The sequence below is a fragment of the Schistocerca cancellata genome, chromosome 12, assembly GCF_023864275.1.
Source record: "Schistocerca cancellata isolate TAMUIC-IGC-003103 chromosome 12, iqSchCanc2.1, whole genome shotgun sequence".
NCBI classification, from domain to species: domain Eukaryota; kingdom Metazoa; phylum Arthropoda; class Insecta; order Orthoptera; family Acrididae; genus Schistocerca; species Schistocerca cancellata.
In genome coordinates, this window is record NC_064637.1 from 30,797,306 (window position 1) to 30,810,385 (window position 13,080).

A 13,080-nucleotide genomic window follows, 5' to 3' on the forward strand; every position below is an offset into this window, starting at 1 on the left:
TGTCCAGTTCTTCAATTTCATCACATTCCTCTTTTAGTACAGTCAATAGGGTACAGAAAAATCAGTGCACATTTGGTGCCTAGATTATTGACAAGAGAAATGAAAACAATGAGGAAGAATGTGTGCGAGGATATCATGAAGACCTTAACTGAAGAGTGGAAATATTGTTTTGATGGTGTCATTACCCAGGATCAAACACGGTTGTTTTGTCCGAACCTGAGAGCAAACCCAGTCTGTGGAGTGGCGTCATGCGGGTTTCCCTTGCAAGAAGAAACCAAGAGTTTCACAAACAGCAGGCCAAAAGGTGATGGCCTCCTTCTTCTGAGATCAGTGTGGTGTCATTTTCATTGACTTTATGGAACTTGGCTCCACAATTAACCAGGACCATTACAGTTTGTCACTGGACAAGTTGCGACGTGGCATCGAGATCCACAGACCACAGCTTCAGGGTCAGCTCATCAGACTACACCACGACAATGCAAAAGCCCTTACAGCCCTTATGACATAAGAGAAATATCAGGAAAATGGCCTGGAAAATTATTCCTCATCTTCCCTACAGTCCAGACATCCGTCTGATTTTTACCTGTCTGGTCGTCTGAAGGCCCACCTGCGCAATAAAACATTTGATAGTGAGGAAGACCTTATTTCCTGTGTTGAGCTATGGTGTAAAAGTCAATCCCCAGAATTTTACCAGAGGGCATTTCCATCACGAAAAGAACGTTGGGCCAGATGCGTCACAGCTGATGGAGGCTACACGAGTAGGCTCAATGTATAGCTAAATGTTCCAAGTATGTTCACAAAAAATTTCATTCTCCTCCTGCAAAAAATAAAAAAAATAGAGATGACTGTGCAAAACTTTTTGAACGCCCTTTGTACACAATGTAACGGTTGTGAGCATTAGTTACCTTTGAGATTGGACATGGTGAGTTGATGTTAGTCAAGAATGCCTTCAAGCGACAGAGATGTCATTATCAACACCTCACTGAGTTGGAACATGTCATGTAACAGAGCTATGAGAGGCTGGATGTCCCTTCTGTAATACTGCAAAAAGACTTGGCAGAAATACAGCCACTGTAAAAGATTGCTGGCAGTGTCGGCAGCAAGAATGTACAGTCGGCCGCAGGAATGTACAGTCGGCCGCAGGAATGTACAGTCGGCCGCAGGAATGTACAGTCGGCCGCAGGAATGTACAGTCGGCCGCAGGAATGTACAGTCGGCCGCAGGAATGTACAGTCGGCCGCAGGAATGTACAGTCGGCCGCAGGAATGTACAGTCGGCCGCAGGAATGTACAGTCGGCCGCAGGAATGTACAGTCGGCCGCAAGAATGTACAGTCGGCCGCAAGAATGTACAGTCGGCCGCAAGAATGTACAGTCGGCGTACAGCTTTTGCGCATTGTACTGCATCTGCAGCAGCAATTTGAGCAGCAGTTGGCACCACAGTGACACAACAAATTGTTACAAACTGGTTACTTCGAGGATAGCTCTCTGTACCAGATGTATTGTAGTGTGCATTCGAATCATCACCACCGACCACCATTTGCGACTTCGCTGATGTCACGTGAGAGCCCACTGCAGGGCAGGATGGAGGTCTGTCGTGTTTTCTGATGAAAACTGTTTCCGCCTTGATGCCAGCGATGGCCGCATGTCGGTTAGGAGGCGGCCAGTCGAGGGCCTGCAACCAAATTGTAGGTGTGTTAGACACACTGGACCTACACGTGGAGTTGTAGTCAAGTGTGCAATTTCGTACGACAGCAACAGCACTCTTGTGATTATCCCGTGCAGCCCAACTGGAAATTTGTACATCAATCTAGTGATTTGACCTGCTGTGCTGCCTTTCACGAACAGCATTACAGGGTGTGTTTTCCAACATCATAACACTCACCCATATACTGCCGGCGTAACCCGACACATTCTACGGCACATCGACACATCGCCTCTGACTGCTCAATCACGAGATCTGTCTCCAATTGAGCAAATACGGGACCCCGTCGGATGACAACTCTGGCACTGTCCACAATTGGCATTAGCCACCCCTGTATTGAGTGACCGAGTCCAACAGGCATCAAACTCCATACCACAAACTGACATCTAGCATCTGCATAACACAATGCATACAGATCTGTGTACTTGCATTCAACAATTTGGTGGTTACACTGCTTCCTAATGTAGCAGCACTTCACATCTGCAACAGCTTATCTTGCACTTGCATTACCCTGTGATCTCACAATGTTACCTAGACAAATGTATTCCCAAAAATTCATTACTCTACATTAATTATATTTTGGTGTTCTGATTTTTTTTCTGTCAGTGTATATATAAAACAGTAATGGCTGTATAACACTCCTATGGAGTACACCGAAAACTAGCTTCACACGAACAGATTTCACCAATAATAGCTTGTCGAGGTCTGTCAGCTGGAAAGTCCCAAAGCTGGCTCGATCACAAATATGCTACAATACTTGCTAAGCTAAAGTTTTGTACAGTACAGAGGCCGGTGCTGACCTGGAAGGGCTCGTAGAAGAGGTCCTCCACACCCTGTGTGAGCCCCACGACGAGGCCGTACGGGTTTCCCAGCACGTCCAGCCCTAGCACCAGCACGTATATCTGTTTCAATGTCTGCCCCACGTAGTGTGACGTCGCCTCCGACACCAGTTGCCGCTGCGTCAGGAATGTGTACTGCCGCTCGAAGTAGGCCAGCCTGCGAACCGGAGGCACAGAGGTTGATGGGTAACTGGAAGACTCACTGACACTTCTCACAAATTTGAAGTAGTAATCGGTCTCGATAACAAATTTATTTATTTATTTATCTATTTTTTTTTATTAAAACTTGAAAATCGTTTCAACAGTAACGGGTCTCAATTGTACAGGATGTTACAAAAAGGTACGGCCAAACTTTCAGGAAACATTCCTCACACACAAATAATGAAAAGATGTTATGTGGACATGTGTCCGGAAATTAATTTCTATGTTAGAACACATTTTAGTTTCATCAGAATGTACTGTACTTCCTCGATTCTGATGATCAAATTGTAAATTTTCATAATCGACATGTGTGGGCTGACGAGAATCCGCACGCAATTGTGCAATCACGTCATCAACACAGATTTTCTGTGAACGTTTGGGCAGGCATTGTTGGTGATGTCTCGATTGGGCCCCATGTTCTTCCACCTACACTGAATGGAGCACATTATTATGATTTCATACGGGATACTCTACCTGTGCTGCTAGAACATGTGCCTTTACAAGTACGACACAACATGTGGTTTATGCGCGATGGAGCTACTGCACATTTCCGTCGAAGTGTTCGTACGCTTTTACACAACAGATTCGGTGACCGATGGATTGGTAGAGGCGGACCAATTCCGTGGCCTCCATGCTCTCCTGACCTCAACCATCTTGACTTTCATTTATGGGGGCATTAGAAAGCTCTTGACTATGCAACCCCGGGTAGAGACTCTTTGTGCTCATATTGTGGACGGCTGTGATACAATACGCCATTCTCCAGGACTGCATCAGCGCATCAGGGATTCCATGTGATGGAGGGCGGATGCAGGTATCCTTGCTAACGGAGGACATTTTGAACATTTCCTGTAACAAAGTGTTTGAAGTCACGCTGGTACGTTCTGTTGCTGTGTGTTTCCATTCCACGATTAATGTGATTTGAAGAGAAGTAATAAAATGAGCTCTAACATGGAAAGTAAGCATTTCTGGACACATGTCCACATAACATATTTTCTTTCTTTTGTGTGAGGAATGTTTCCTGAAAGTTTGGCCGTACATTTTTGTAACACCCTGTATATAGGTCACCAGACCGTGTCTCAGGAATGCAACAAATAATAACTTTTACTGAGGAACAGGTACCAGTATTACACAATTTACCTACACAATAAAATACGGATACACAATAATAATAAAACAAAAAGGTTTGTATACCATTAGGTGATATGCAGAGATGATGAGTCGAGCACTGACAAGTGTCTGAAGACACCTACGGTAACTGATAAAGAGCATGAAAAAGCTATGCGTTACAAAGGAGAAGCTCCGACCCCTCACCTGATGCATCACCGCACTGAGAGCCGACACGGCATAACATACAATGGTAACGTATGTGAGAACTTAAAATATCAATCTAGATTCAAATAAAATATGATATAAAGGTTTACATAAATGTAAACTGGGTCTTGTAGCACAGAGATGACAGCCACTGCCACGCATACGAGTGAAGTTGGTGGTGAGGAATGTCGCCTGCCAGAGATGTAATGGGAGAAGGATGCCATTCGTTGTGATCCACAGATGTGGTTTGAAAATAGTCTGGATACGATCAAAACTGCTTACCACCAGCATGCAATTTTTAACTTGAGATGTCACTATTTCAAATTATCTAATCATATCATACTTTTTTCATTAATGTTTTTAAGAATTATTAGCTTCTGATGGAATTTTCTATGTTCAGGCTAAAACCTAAACTTTTTTAACACGTACAAAACCACCAACACTTCAGGCTCATTCACAGAGTAATGAGTCACAGGTCCTGATAATGCCCTCGAGGCATAAGCTACAGGCCTACATTCTCCCCCTCGTTCTCGCAGGAGAACCGCCATGACAGCAGAATCGGATGCTTCAGTTTGCACGAAAAATGGCAAACTGGAATTAGAAATACCCAACGAGGGCATTACTCGAGGCACATCTAAACGCCTCGAACACTGCTCGCAATGAAGTCAGTTCAGGAGAGCAGCAGTTTGTGCAAAGTTTGGTAGGAATTTCCTAGAAAAATTACCATTCCAATAACACGAGTTATGTCTTTTTTTTCTTCCACAGTACACAGAATTTGTTGACCTTCACCCCTTTGGCAGACACGACGTGCCCTACGAAGAAATCTCTTTTCGTGCCGACACGACCTCGGAGGGCTTCGCAGTCAACCCAGCTTCCCTAAGACCGAAGTACCACTAGTCAAATATGGGATAAAATTTCGAGATTCCAAAACTGAAAGTCTGAGCTCTTATAGAAATGAACATAAAAATCGGGCCTATGTGCAGGTGGCATATTTCAGTTTATTTGAGTGTGTGGGACCCATAATCAAATACCACCAACAAGATACTGAATATATGCAAAGAAGAGTAGCACAAATGTTTGGTCACAGATTTAGCTGAGCCACAGGGATCTGTCCAAAACAGTTCTGTGAGCACATTTCGCATACGTGCCGTGGATTTTTGTGAAAATGCTGGGATAAAATCGTAACAAGTGTTTTGTATTAAAATGTAATTTAATTATCAATATGTTTAACACCCTGACACTTAGAGAATAGATAAATCACAAGTTTGTTGCACATAGTATTGGCTGGCAGCCTAGTGATATTTGGTGGTTGTGATACATACTTGTCTGCCAAAGTTGTGTTGCCACCTACGTCTATATTATCACTGTTTCCTGTATTGCCTTCCAACAGCATCTGTACACGACCCGTAAATGCTACGAATATAGGTGGTCCCTGAGTCACCTACATTTCAATTTCCATTTCAATTTCAACACTGCTGTAGTTCTCCCATTTGCTTATCAGTGGACTTTTTGGATTCGTTTTGACACGAACTTTCCTCTGACTTGCATTTTGTATAATTCTGAGCATATTTACAAGTCATGTGATATGACATCTTTCATTATTTTGTAATTTTCAATTTAATACCAATATCCACTTATACAGGGTATATCAAAAAGAATCATTCGATTTAAAAATATTGTAACTATTATGTCGTTTGAGGTAAGTGCGCGAACAACTCTGATGTTTCTCACGGTTCCCGCTAGGTAGCAGCAGTGTGCGTCCACGTCAGTTCTAGTAAAAATGATTTCGGGACAACAGAATGTGTTTTTTGTTCTATGTTTTACACAGTGCAGGTCAGTAATAACTGTTCAGAGTGACTTTCATACTAGGTACGGTGTGGATCCTCCTACAGCACGAAGCATTAGACAGTGGCATGTACAGTTCCGAGAAACAGGTTGTTTGTGTAAAGCAAATCACTGAGCCATCCCTGAGTATCTGACACAGATGTCGAATGCATCCGCCATAGTTTCACAAAGAGTCAACAGAAATCTGTTTGCCGTGCAGCTCGACAGCTCGACGTGCCCCTGATGTCCGTCTGGCGTGTGTTGTGTCAACGTCTACATGTGAAACCATACAAAATTCAACTACTGCAAGCTCTTAGTGAAGGTGATAAGCAACAATGTGTGGAGTTCTGTAATTTCATTCTTGACAACATGGAGGGTGACAGTTATCTTCCACACTTAGTGTTTAGTGATGAGGAAACATTCCATATCCATTAGAGTCCTTAGTCTTCAGCGATTTAATTATTGGCTCAATCTCCCCCTTGACAGTATCAAAGAGGATTATTTCAGACATCGATCTCGGAAATGCATTTTACGAGAGAGTTACACGATTCCCTGTAGAAACTAAGTTTTTATTTAATTCACCAACAATGCTCAGAAAGTGACTGTTAAATACTGTACATATATCTTGACTTATCAGTAACAGAAATATTTTTACTACAAAATGACTTTATATTGCCAATCTTGTGCTGCTGACTATATGGTTTTAATTTTATCCTGTGATTTACCTATTCTATTTGCATACCACATACTCTTTGCCTTGCTAATAACATTCTTCAGCACCTTACAATACTGTTTGTAAGGGCTACTGTAGCTTGATTGTGACTACTTCTAACATTTTGATATAATTCTGGCTTTGTTATATATGGTATCTTTATCCCACTAGTCAGCCCCCCAGGCTGCCTTTCGCTGCTACTACCGCATTCACAATGTTCTAATGGAAAGCAACTCTCAAAGAGCATGAGAAATTCATTAAGGAAAGTATTATATTTTTCATCTATGTTATCAGCACTATAAACATCCTGCCATTCTTGTTCCTTAATGAGGTTTAAAAAACTCTATTGCCATTGCCTTGGCTTCCCTACATAGTTTGTAATTATATGTGACATTTGTTTGAGTACAAAAGCCTTTTACTGTTAAAATTTGTGCATCATGGTCTGAAAAAGCCATTGACCCTTTAACTAACAGAATGCCCATCTAATAATAGAGAATGAATAAAAATATTGTCTATGACTGTGCTACTGTTCCCCTGCACCCTAGTTGGAAAAAACACAGTCTGCATCAGATTATATGAGTTTAGGAGATCTATATACATTCTTTTTCTTGCACAATCATGTACAAATTTAATACTGAACTCACCACATTTAACTAATTTTTGGTATTTCCTATAAAGTTAACCAAGAAATGATCTAAAATCAGAGTTAGGGGAGCTATAAACAACAGGAAGACTCTGAATTGTCAAATTACTTAAGTGGTGCTTCGATATACCAATAATGTCAGAGTAAACATCTATAGACAGTTCACTAACTTCATCTCTAACACCTCTTAAATTTTGATGAAATATGCTAATTCCTTCTCTACTTGGATACCCGATCTCCTCTGAAGGTGAGTCCTTAGTTAGAGGGACTTCCTTTAATTCAGTATACCTGTCAGCTGACTTCAATCTAAAAAAAGGTGCAGCTCTAACATCAACTACTACAGGAATACTTTCCATGAGTAAACCTTATTTCTTTAAAGACTCAAACGCAAATGTATAAAACAGCTTCAAGAGTCTGATTACTTCACACATGAGTTAATGTGTTAAACAAGATATTACAAAAAGGTACGGCCAAACTTTCAGGAAACATTCCCCACACACAAAAGAAAGAAAATATGTTATGTGGACATGTGTCCAGAAATGCTTACTTTCCATGTTAGAGCTCATTTTATTACTTCTCTTCAAATCACACTAATCATGGAATGGAAACACACAGCAACAGAACGTACCAGCGTGACTTCAAACAATTTGTTACAGGAAATATAGCTTTCAAATGCCCCCATAAATGAAAGTCAAGAGGGTTGAGGTCAGGAGAGCATGGAGGCCACGGAATTGGTCCGCCTCTACCAATCCATCGGTCACCGAATCTGCTGTGTAAAAGCGTACGAACACTTCGACTGAAATGTGCAGCAGCTCCATCGCGCATAAACCACATGTTGTGTCATACTTGTAAAGGCACATGTTCTAGCAGCACAGGTAGAGTATCCCGTATGAAATCATGATAATGTGCTCCATTCAGCGTAGGTGGAAGAACATGGGGCCCAATGAAGATGTCACCAACAATGCCTGCCCAAACGTTCACAGAAAATCTGTGTTGATGACGTGATTGCACAATTGCGTGCGGATTCTCGTCAGCCCACACATGTTGATTGTGAAAATTTACAATTTGATCACATTGGAATGAAGTCTCATCCGTAAAGAGAACATCTGCACTGAAATGAGGATTGGCACATTGTTGTATGAACCATTGGCAGAAGTGTACCCGTGGAGTCCAATCAGCTGCTGATAGTGCCTGCACACACTGAACATGGTACAGAAACAACTGGTTCTCCCGTAGCACTCTCCATACAGTGACGTGGTCAATGTTACCTTGTACAGCAGCAACTTCTCTGATGCTGACATTACGGTTATCGTCAACTGCACAAAGAATTGCCTCATCCATTGCAGGTATCCTCGTCGTTCTAGGTCTTCGCCAGTCGTGAGTTGTAGGCTGGAATGTTCCGTGCTCCCTAAGACGCCGATCAATTGCTTCGAACGTCTTCCTGTCGGGACATCTTCGTTCTGGAAATCTGTCTCGATACAAACGTACCGCGCCACGGCTATTGCCCCATGCTAATCCATACATCAAATGGGCATCTGCCAACTCCGCATGTGTAAACATTGCACTGACTGCAAAACCACGTTCGTGATGAACACTAACCTGTTGATGCTACATACTTATGTGCTTGATGCTAGTACTGTAGAGCAATGAGAAGTATGTCAACACAAGCACCGAAGTCAACATTACCTTCCTTCAATTGGGCCAACTGGCGGTGAATCAAGGAAGTACAGTACATACCGACGAAACTAAAATGAGCTCTAACATGTAAATTAAGCATTTCCAGACACATGTCCACACAACATCTTTTCTTTATTTGTGTGTGAGGAATGTTTCCTGAAAGTTTGGCCGAACCTTTTTGTAACACCCTGAATATCTCACTTTAAGCATGTAACTGAGTAAAAATTACAAAAGGTTTGAAATTATGCTTTAAGTTTGTTAGAAGTTGGTAAGTGCTTACATTATAAAACACTGCATGAATAGTCTGGAACAAAGCGCTGCATTTTAAGTAAATTTTCCTGTACCTCAATGTTTATGACTTTATAACTCCTGAAGTATGAGCCATACAATTTACTATTGTAGTACATTCAGTAGTATACGTGGATACTGCTTGCAAACTGCATTGCAAACAGAGTTACTGGTAAAGAAGTACAAAGTACATCATGCCTGAGTATACAATTTTACTGCATAAGCCATCAATATGCAGTGAACGATAAACCTTTTTCTTTTCATCATTTGGTAGGGGCTGTCGGTGAGAAAAAAGTTTTGAAATAGTTTGATGTTATATTTAAAGTCAATTGGAACTCATTAAGTGCTCTCATACTCAAATCCCGAATGAATAAACTCGGGGTATTTGTGTGTCAGTTTTCTGCCTCGATACAAACACTTTCTGAGTGCAATACTTGTCTTATTGTGATAATCTTTTAACATAAGATTATACCTCTTAATGAATATATTATGACAGTTTTACTAAATTTTTTTAATTCAGTCAATAATTATATGAAATACAGAAATTCAAACTTTTTTTGTCGGTGGAAGTTAACAGGTACACAACATGCAAGTGGTACTGGGTCCTGGGGTCATCACTTGGTAATAGAAATAATGAGCTGCCGAGTGCTTTTTTTCTAATATTATGACCAATTTCACTTTCATCGTACTGTCTTCAGACTGAAATGCGGCAAATGTTATCCCGGACGAGACACCAGTTGAAATACGGCAAACTGATATCCCGGCTGAGACACAAATTGAAAATATGATCACTATTTTTTTCTTATTTACTTAAATTTGCCATATTTCGTGACAGTACCTTTTCCATTAGACGTTTATACGGCGATATAGTCTTGGATTCAGTTGTCTGAGAATGATTCCACAATGCATCTTTGTTGGTTGCAGAATTGACGTGGTTCAACGTGTTTCTCTCATTTTGGTGTTTCAAATACAGTTTCTTCAAATGTAATTTCTTCTTTTTAGTTAATACAAAAATAATAGTAACATACTTCAAAATTATTTATGACGGCGACCTTCACAATGTTCTTCGGTCAACACCATGTCAACACACACCAAGAGTTAGCTGCCGACTAAGTACAGTCAAAGATGACTCCAACGTCAAAGATGTTTTACACCACACACAATCTTCCAGTTGTAATCAGTCTCTCTGCTAATCTTCGATACATTTTCTAATAGTAATCAATATGCTTTTACTCTCAAAAACAGAAGTAAATTAACATATAATAAGACAAATTATAATAAATCCTGACAAAAATATAAGAAAACATTTACAATTCGGTATTGACAAATATGGTAAAAAAATTACGTCTCCCAGATCCATTACAAGACCCACAGGGATATGAAAAATAAAATAGTTGACTATCATACAACCTAAGGCACACAACACTGTTACAGCACCACAAAAAAAAAAAAATTATATATATTACCTAAAAACAAAGATGATGTGACTTACCAAATGAAAGTGCTGGCAGGTCGACAGACACACAAACGAACACAAACATACACACACAAAATTCAAGCTTTCGCAACAAACTGTTGCCTCATCAGGAAAGAGGGAAGGAGAGGGAAAGACGAAAGGATGTGGGTTTTAAGGGAGAGGGTAAGGAGTCATTCCAGTCCCGGGAGCGGAAAGACTTACCTTAGGGGGAAAAAAGGACGGGTATACACTCGCGCACACACACATATCCATCCACACATATACAGACACAAGCAGACATATATATATATATATACACCTTTACAAATGTCTGCTTGTGTCTGTGTATATGCGGATGGATATGTGTGTGCGCGCGCGCGCGTGTATACCTGTCCTTTTTTCCCCCCTAAGGTAAGTCTTTCCGCTCCCGGGATTGGAATGACTCCTTACCCTCTCCCTTAAAACCCAAATCCTTTCGTCTTTCCCTCTCCTTCCCTCTTTCCTGATGAGGCAACCGTTGGTTGCGAAAGCTTGAATTTTGTGTGTATGTTTGTGTTTGTTTGTGTGTCTATCGACCTGCCAGCGCTTTTGTTTGGTAAGTCCCATCATCTTTCTTTTTAGACATATATATATATATCCAAAACAAGATTCCTGGGTGTTTTGACTTCGTGGTGTGTCACAATTTTTTCGAAGGGTCTTTATAGCACTGCGCACTGATTGTGGTTTCACACTCGAGGAAGTCATTAGGCAGAGGGGCCCTGCAGTTGAAGAAGCAGATTGTCACGAAATTACGGGAACCTGGTGAACAGCGGGGGAGACGTGGGATGCTTCCACTGATGGCTTTGCCGTTTGCCCCTGGGCTCGAAATGGTGGTACCACGTTTTGTCCTCTGTGACGATATGGGACAGAAATGCAAGCCCTCACGATACTGCAGCAGATGACTCAGACTCTGATGCCATTCTGTCCATTTCTTATCCCTCCGTCACGTGATGTGGCACCCACTACGCACAAATTCTGCAGTAAGGCACACGGTCTTTGACAATAGCATGCATGGATGACAACGATGATGTACGGTTTGTGGGGCACTCAACTTGACGGTTATCAGCGCCTGTATGAATTCCCAACCTCTGCTCAGTCCAATCTCGCCACTTTCACGAATGACGATGAAATGATAAGGACGAGACAAACACTCAATCCTTTCGAGGCAGGTGAAAATCCCTCCTGACCCTGCCGGGAATCGATCCTGGGACCCCGTGCTCGAGAAGTGAGAATGCGACCACGAGGCCACGAGCTGTGGACAGCACGCACGGAGCCACAGGTAATACCGATCTGAACACGAATTTCGTCCTCTGCGTTCGACTGTTTGCCCGAATAAGGCCACCGATCTGCCTCCTTACATCGGGAGTAATGCCTCGACAGGTCCATCACGAACTCGGATCGTCTCGCAGTGACGAGTGCCATTCCCAGAATTTCCTCTGCCACTCACGAACACGCATCAGAGACGTGCAGTATTTACAGCACACGGTGGAAGTGCGATGACTAATTCCGCATACTTCGGCACCCTCAGCCGCCAGAAAACAAACCGTGTTCTCTCTGCTCTTCTCTGCTTTCCTCCATGTCAATAGCTGGATGAACACACTAGAGCAGTCCGCCAACAACCGAGGTCAAAACCCAACGACTGCATGCATCATGCATCTCTGATATATGGCACTTGGCCACTGGATGGACAATAAAATCTGTCATACAGCCACTGATTGCAGATTTCTTGCAAGAGAGACAATGTAAATTATTGCAAAAAGGTGTTGTCTTTTTGCAGTAATATCTAGTTAGCAACTTTGTTACCATTTACAATGTAAGACTGCAGTCCACATTAAGATAACATCACTTATACATAATAACTGAACTGTAATGAAATCTAGCAGAAGGCGGAGAGCTCACCAAAGAGAACCACATGTGTAACCTCTGCTGATCCACCTGAAGATGAAGGTGTAAGTCGACAGAATGAGTTGCAGAAGAGAAGTGACTGACACAGACAACTGTTCTAATTTGTTTTCCTCTGGGTGCCACAGTCAAGAGAGGGAGGGGAGCAAAGATCACCCATTAACACTAAGAAAACAAATTTCTCCCATGTTCTTTTCTTTTTGCACATTAGCTACCAGCCTTCCTTGTTAAAATTTTATGAACCGTTGCATTCACCAGGAAGATCTGGGCGAGATGGTGTAACAAAGCAGGGTTGCCCACTGCTATCCTGTTTTGGTTTTACACTCCTTCAGTAACTGAGTTAGCAATGAAATTTTTGTTTTTTTTTCACTACTCAGATTCTGACTACAGATTCTGTGGCCTTCAGCCTCATAGTACAGAATGCAGAAACAGTTTAAATAAAGTTTCCCTAGTAAAATTTATTATTTCAGTACATTCTAATGTCT

General features: G+C 41.8%; 1 protein-coding gene across 1 annotated transcript in view; it reads right to left on the minus strand.

Annotated features, from left to right (window-relative positions):
- The window catches only part of LOC126109417 (intermembrane lipid transfer protein Vps13), a 443,304-nt gene that overhangs the window by 35,435 nt on the left and 394,789 nt on the right, over window positions 1-13,080 (minus strand). The window contains exon 55 of the mRNA XM_049914452.1: window positions 2,504-2,699. Coding sequence (XP_049770409.1) covers window positions 2,504-2,699 — 196 coding nt within the window. The remainder of the gene's footprint in view (window positions 1-2,503; window positions 2,700-13,080) is intronic.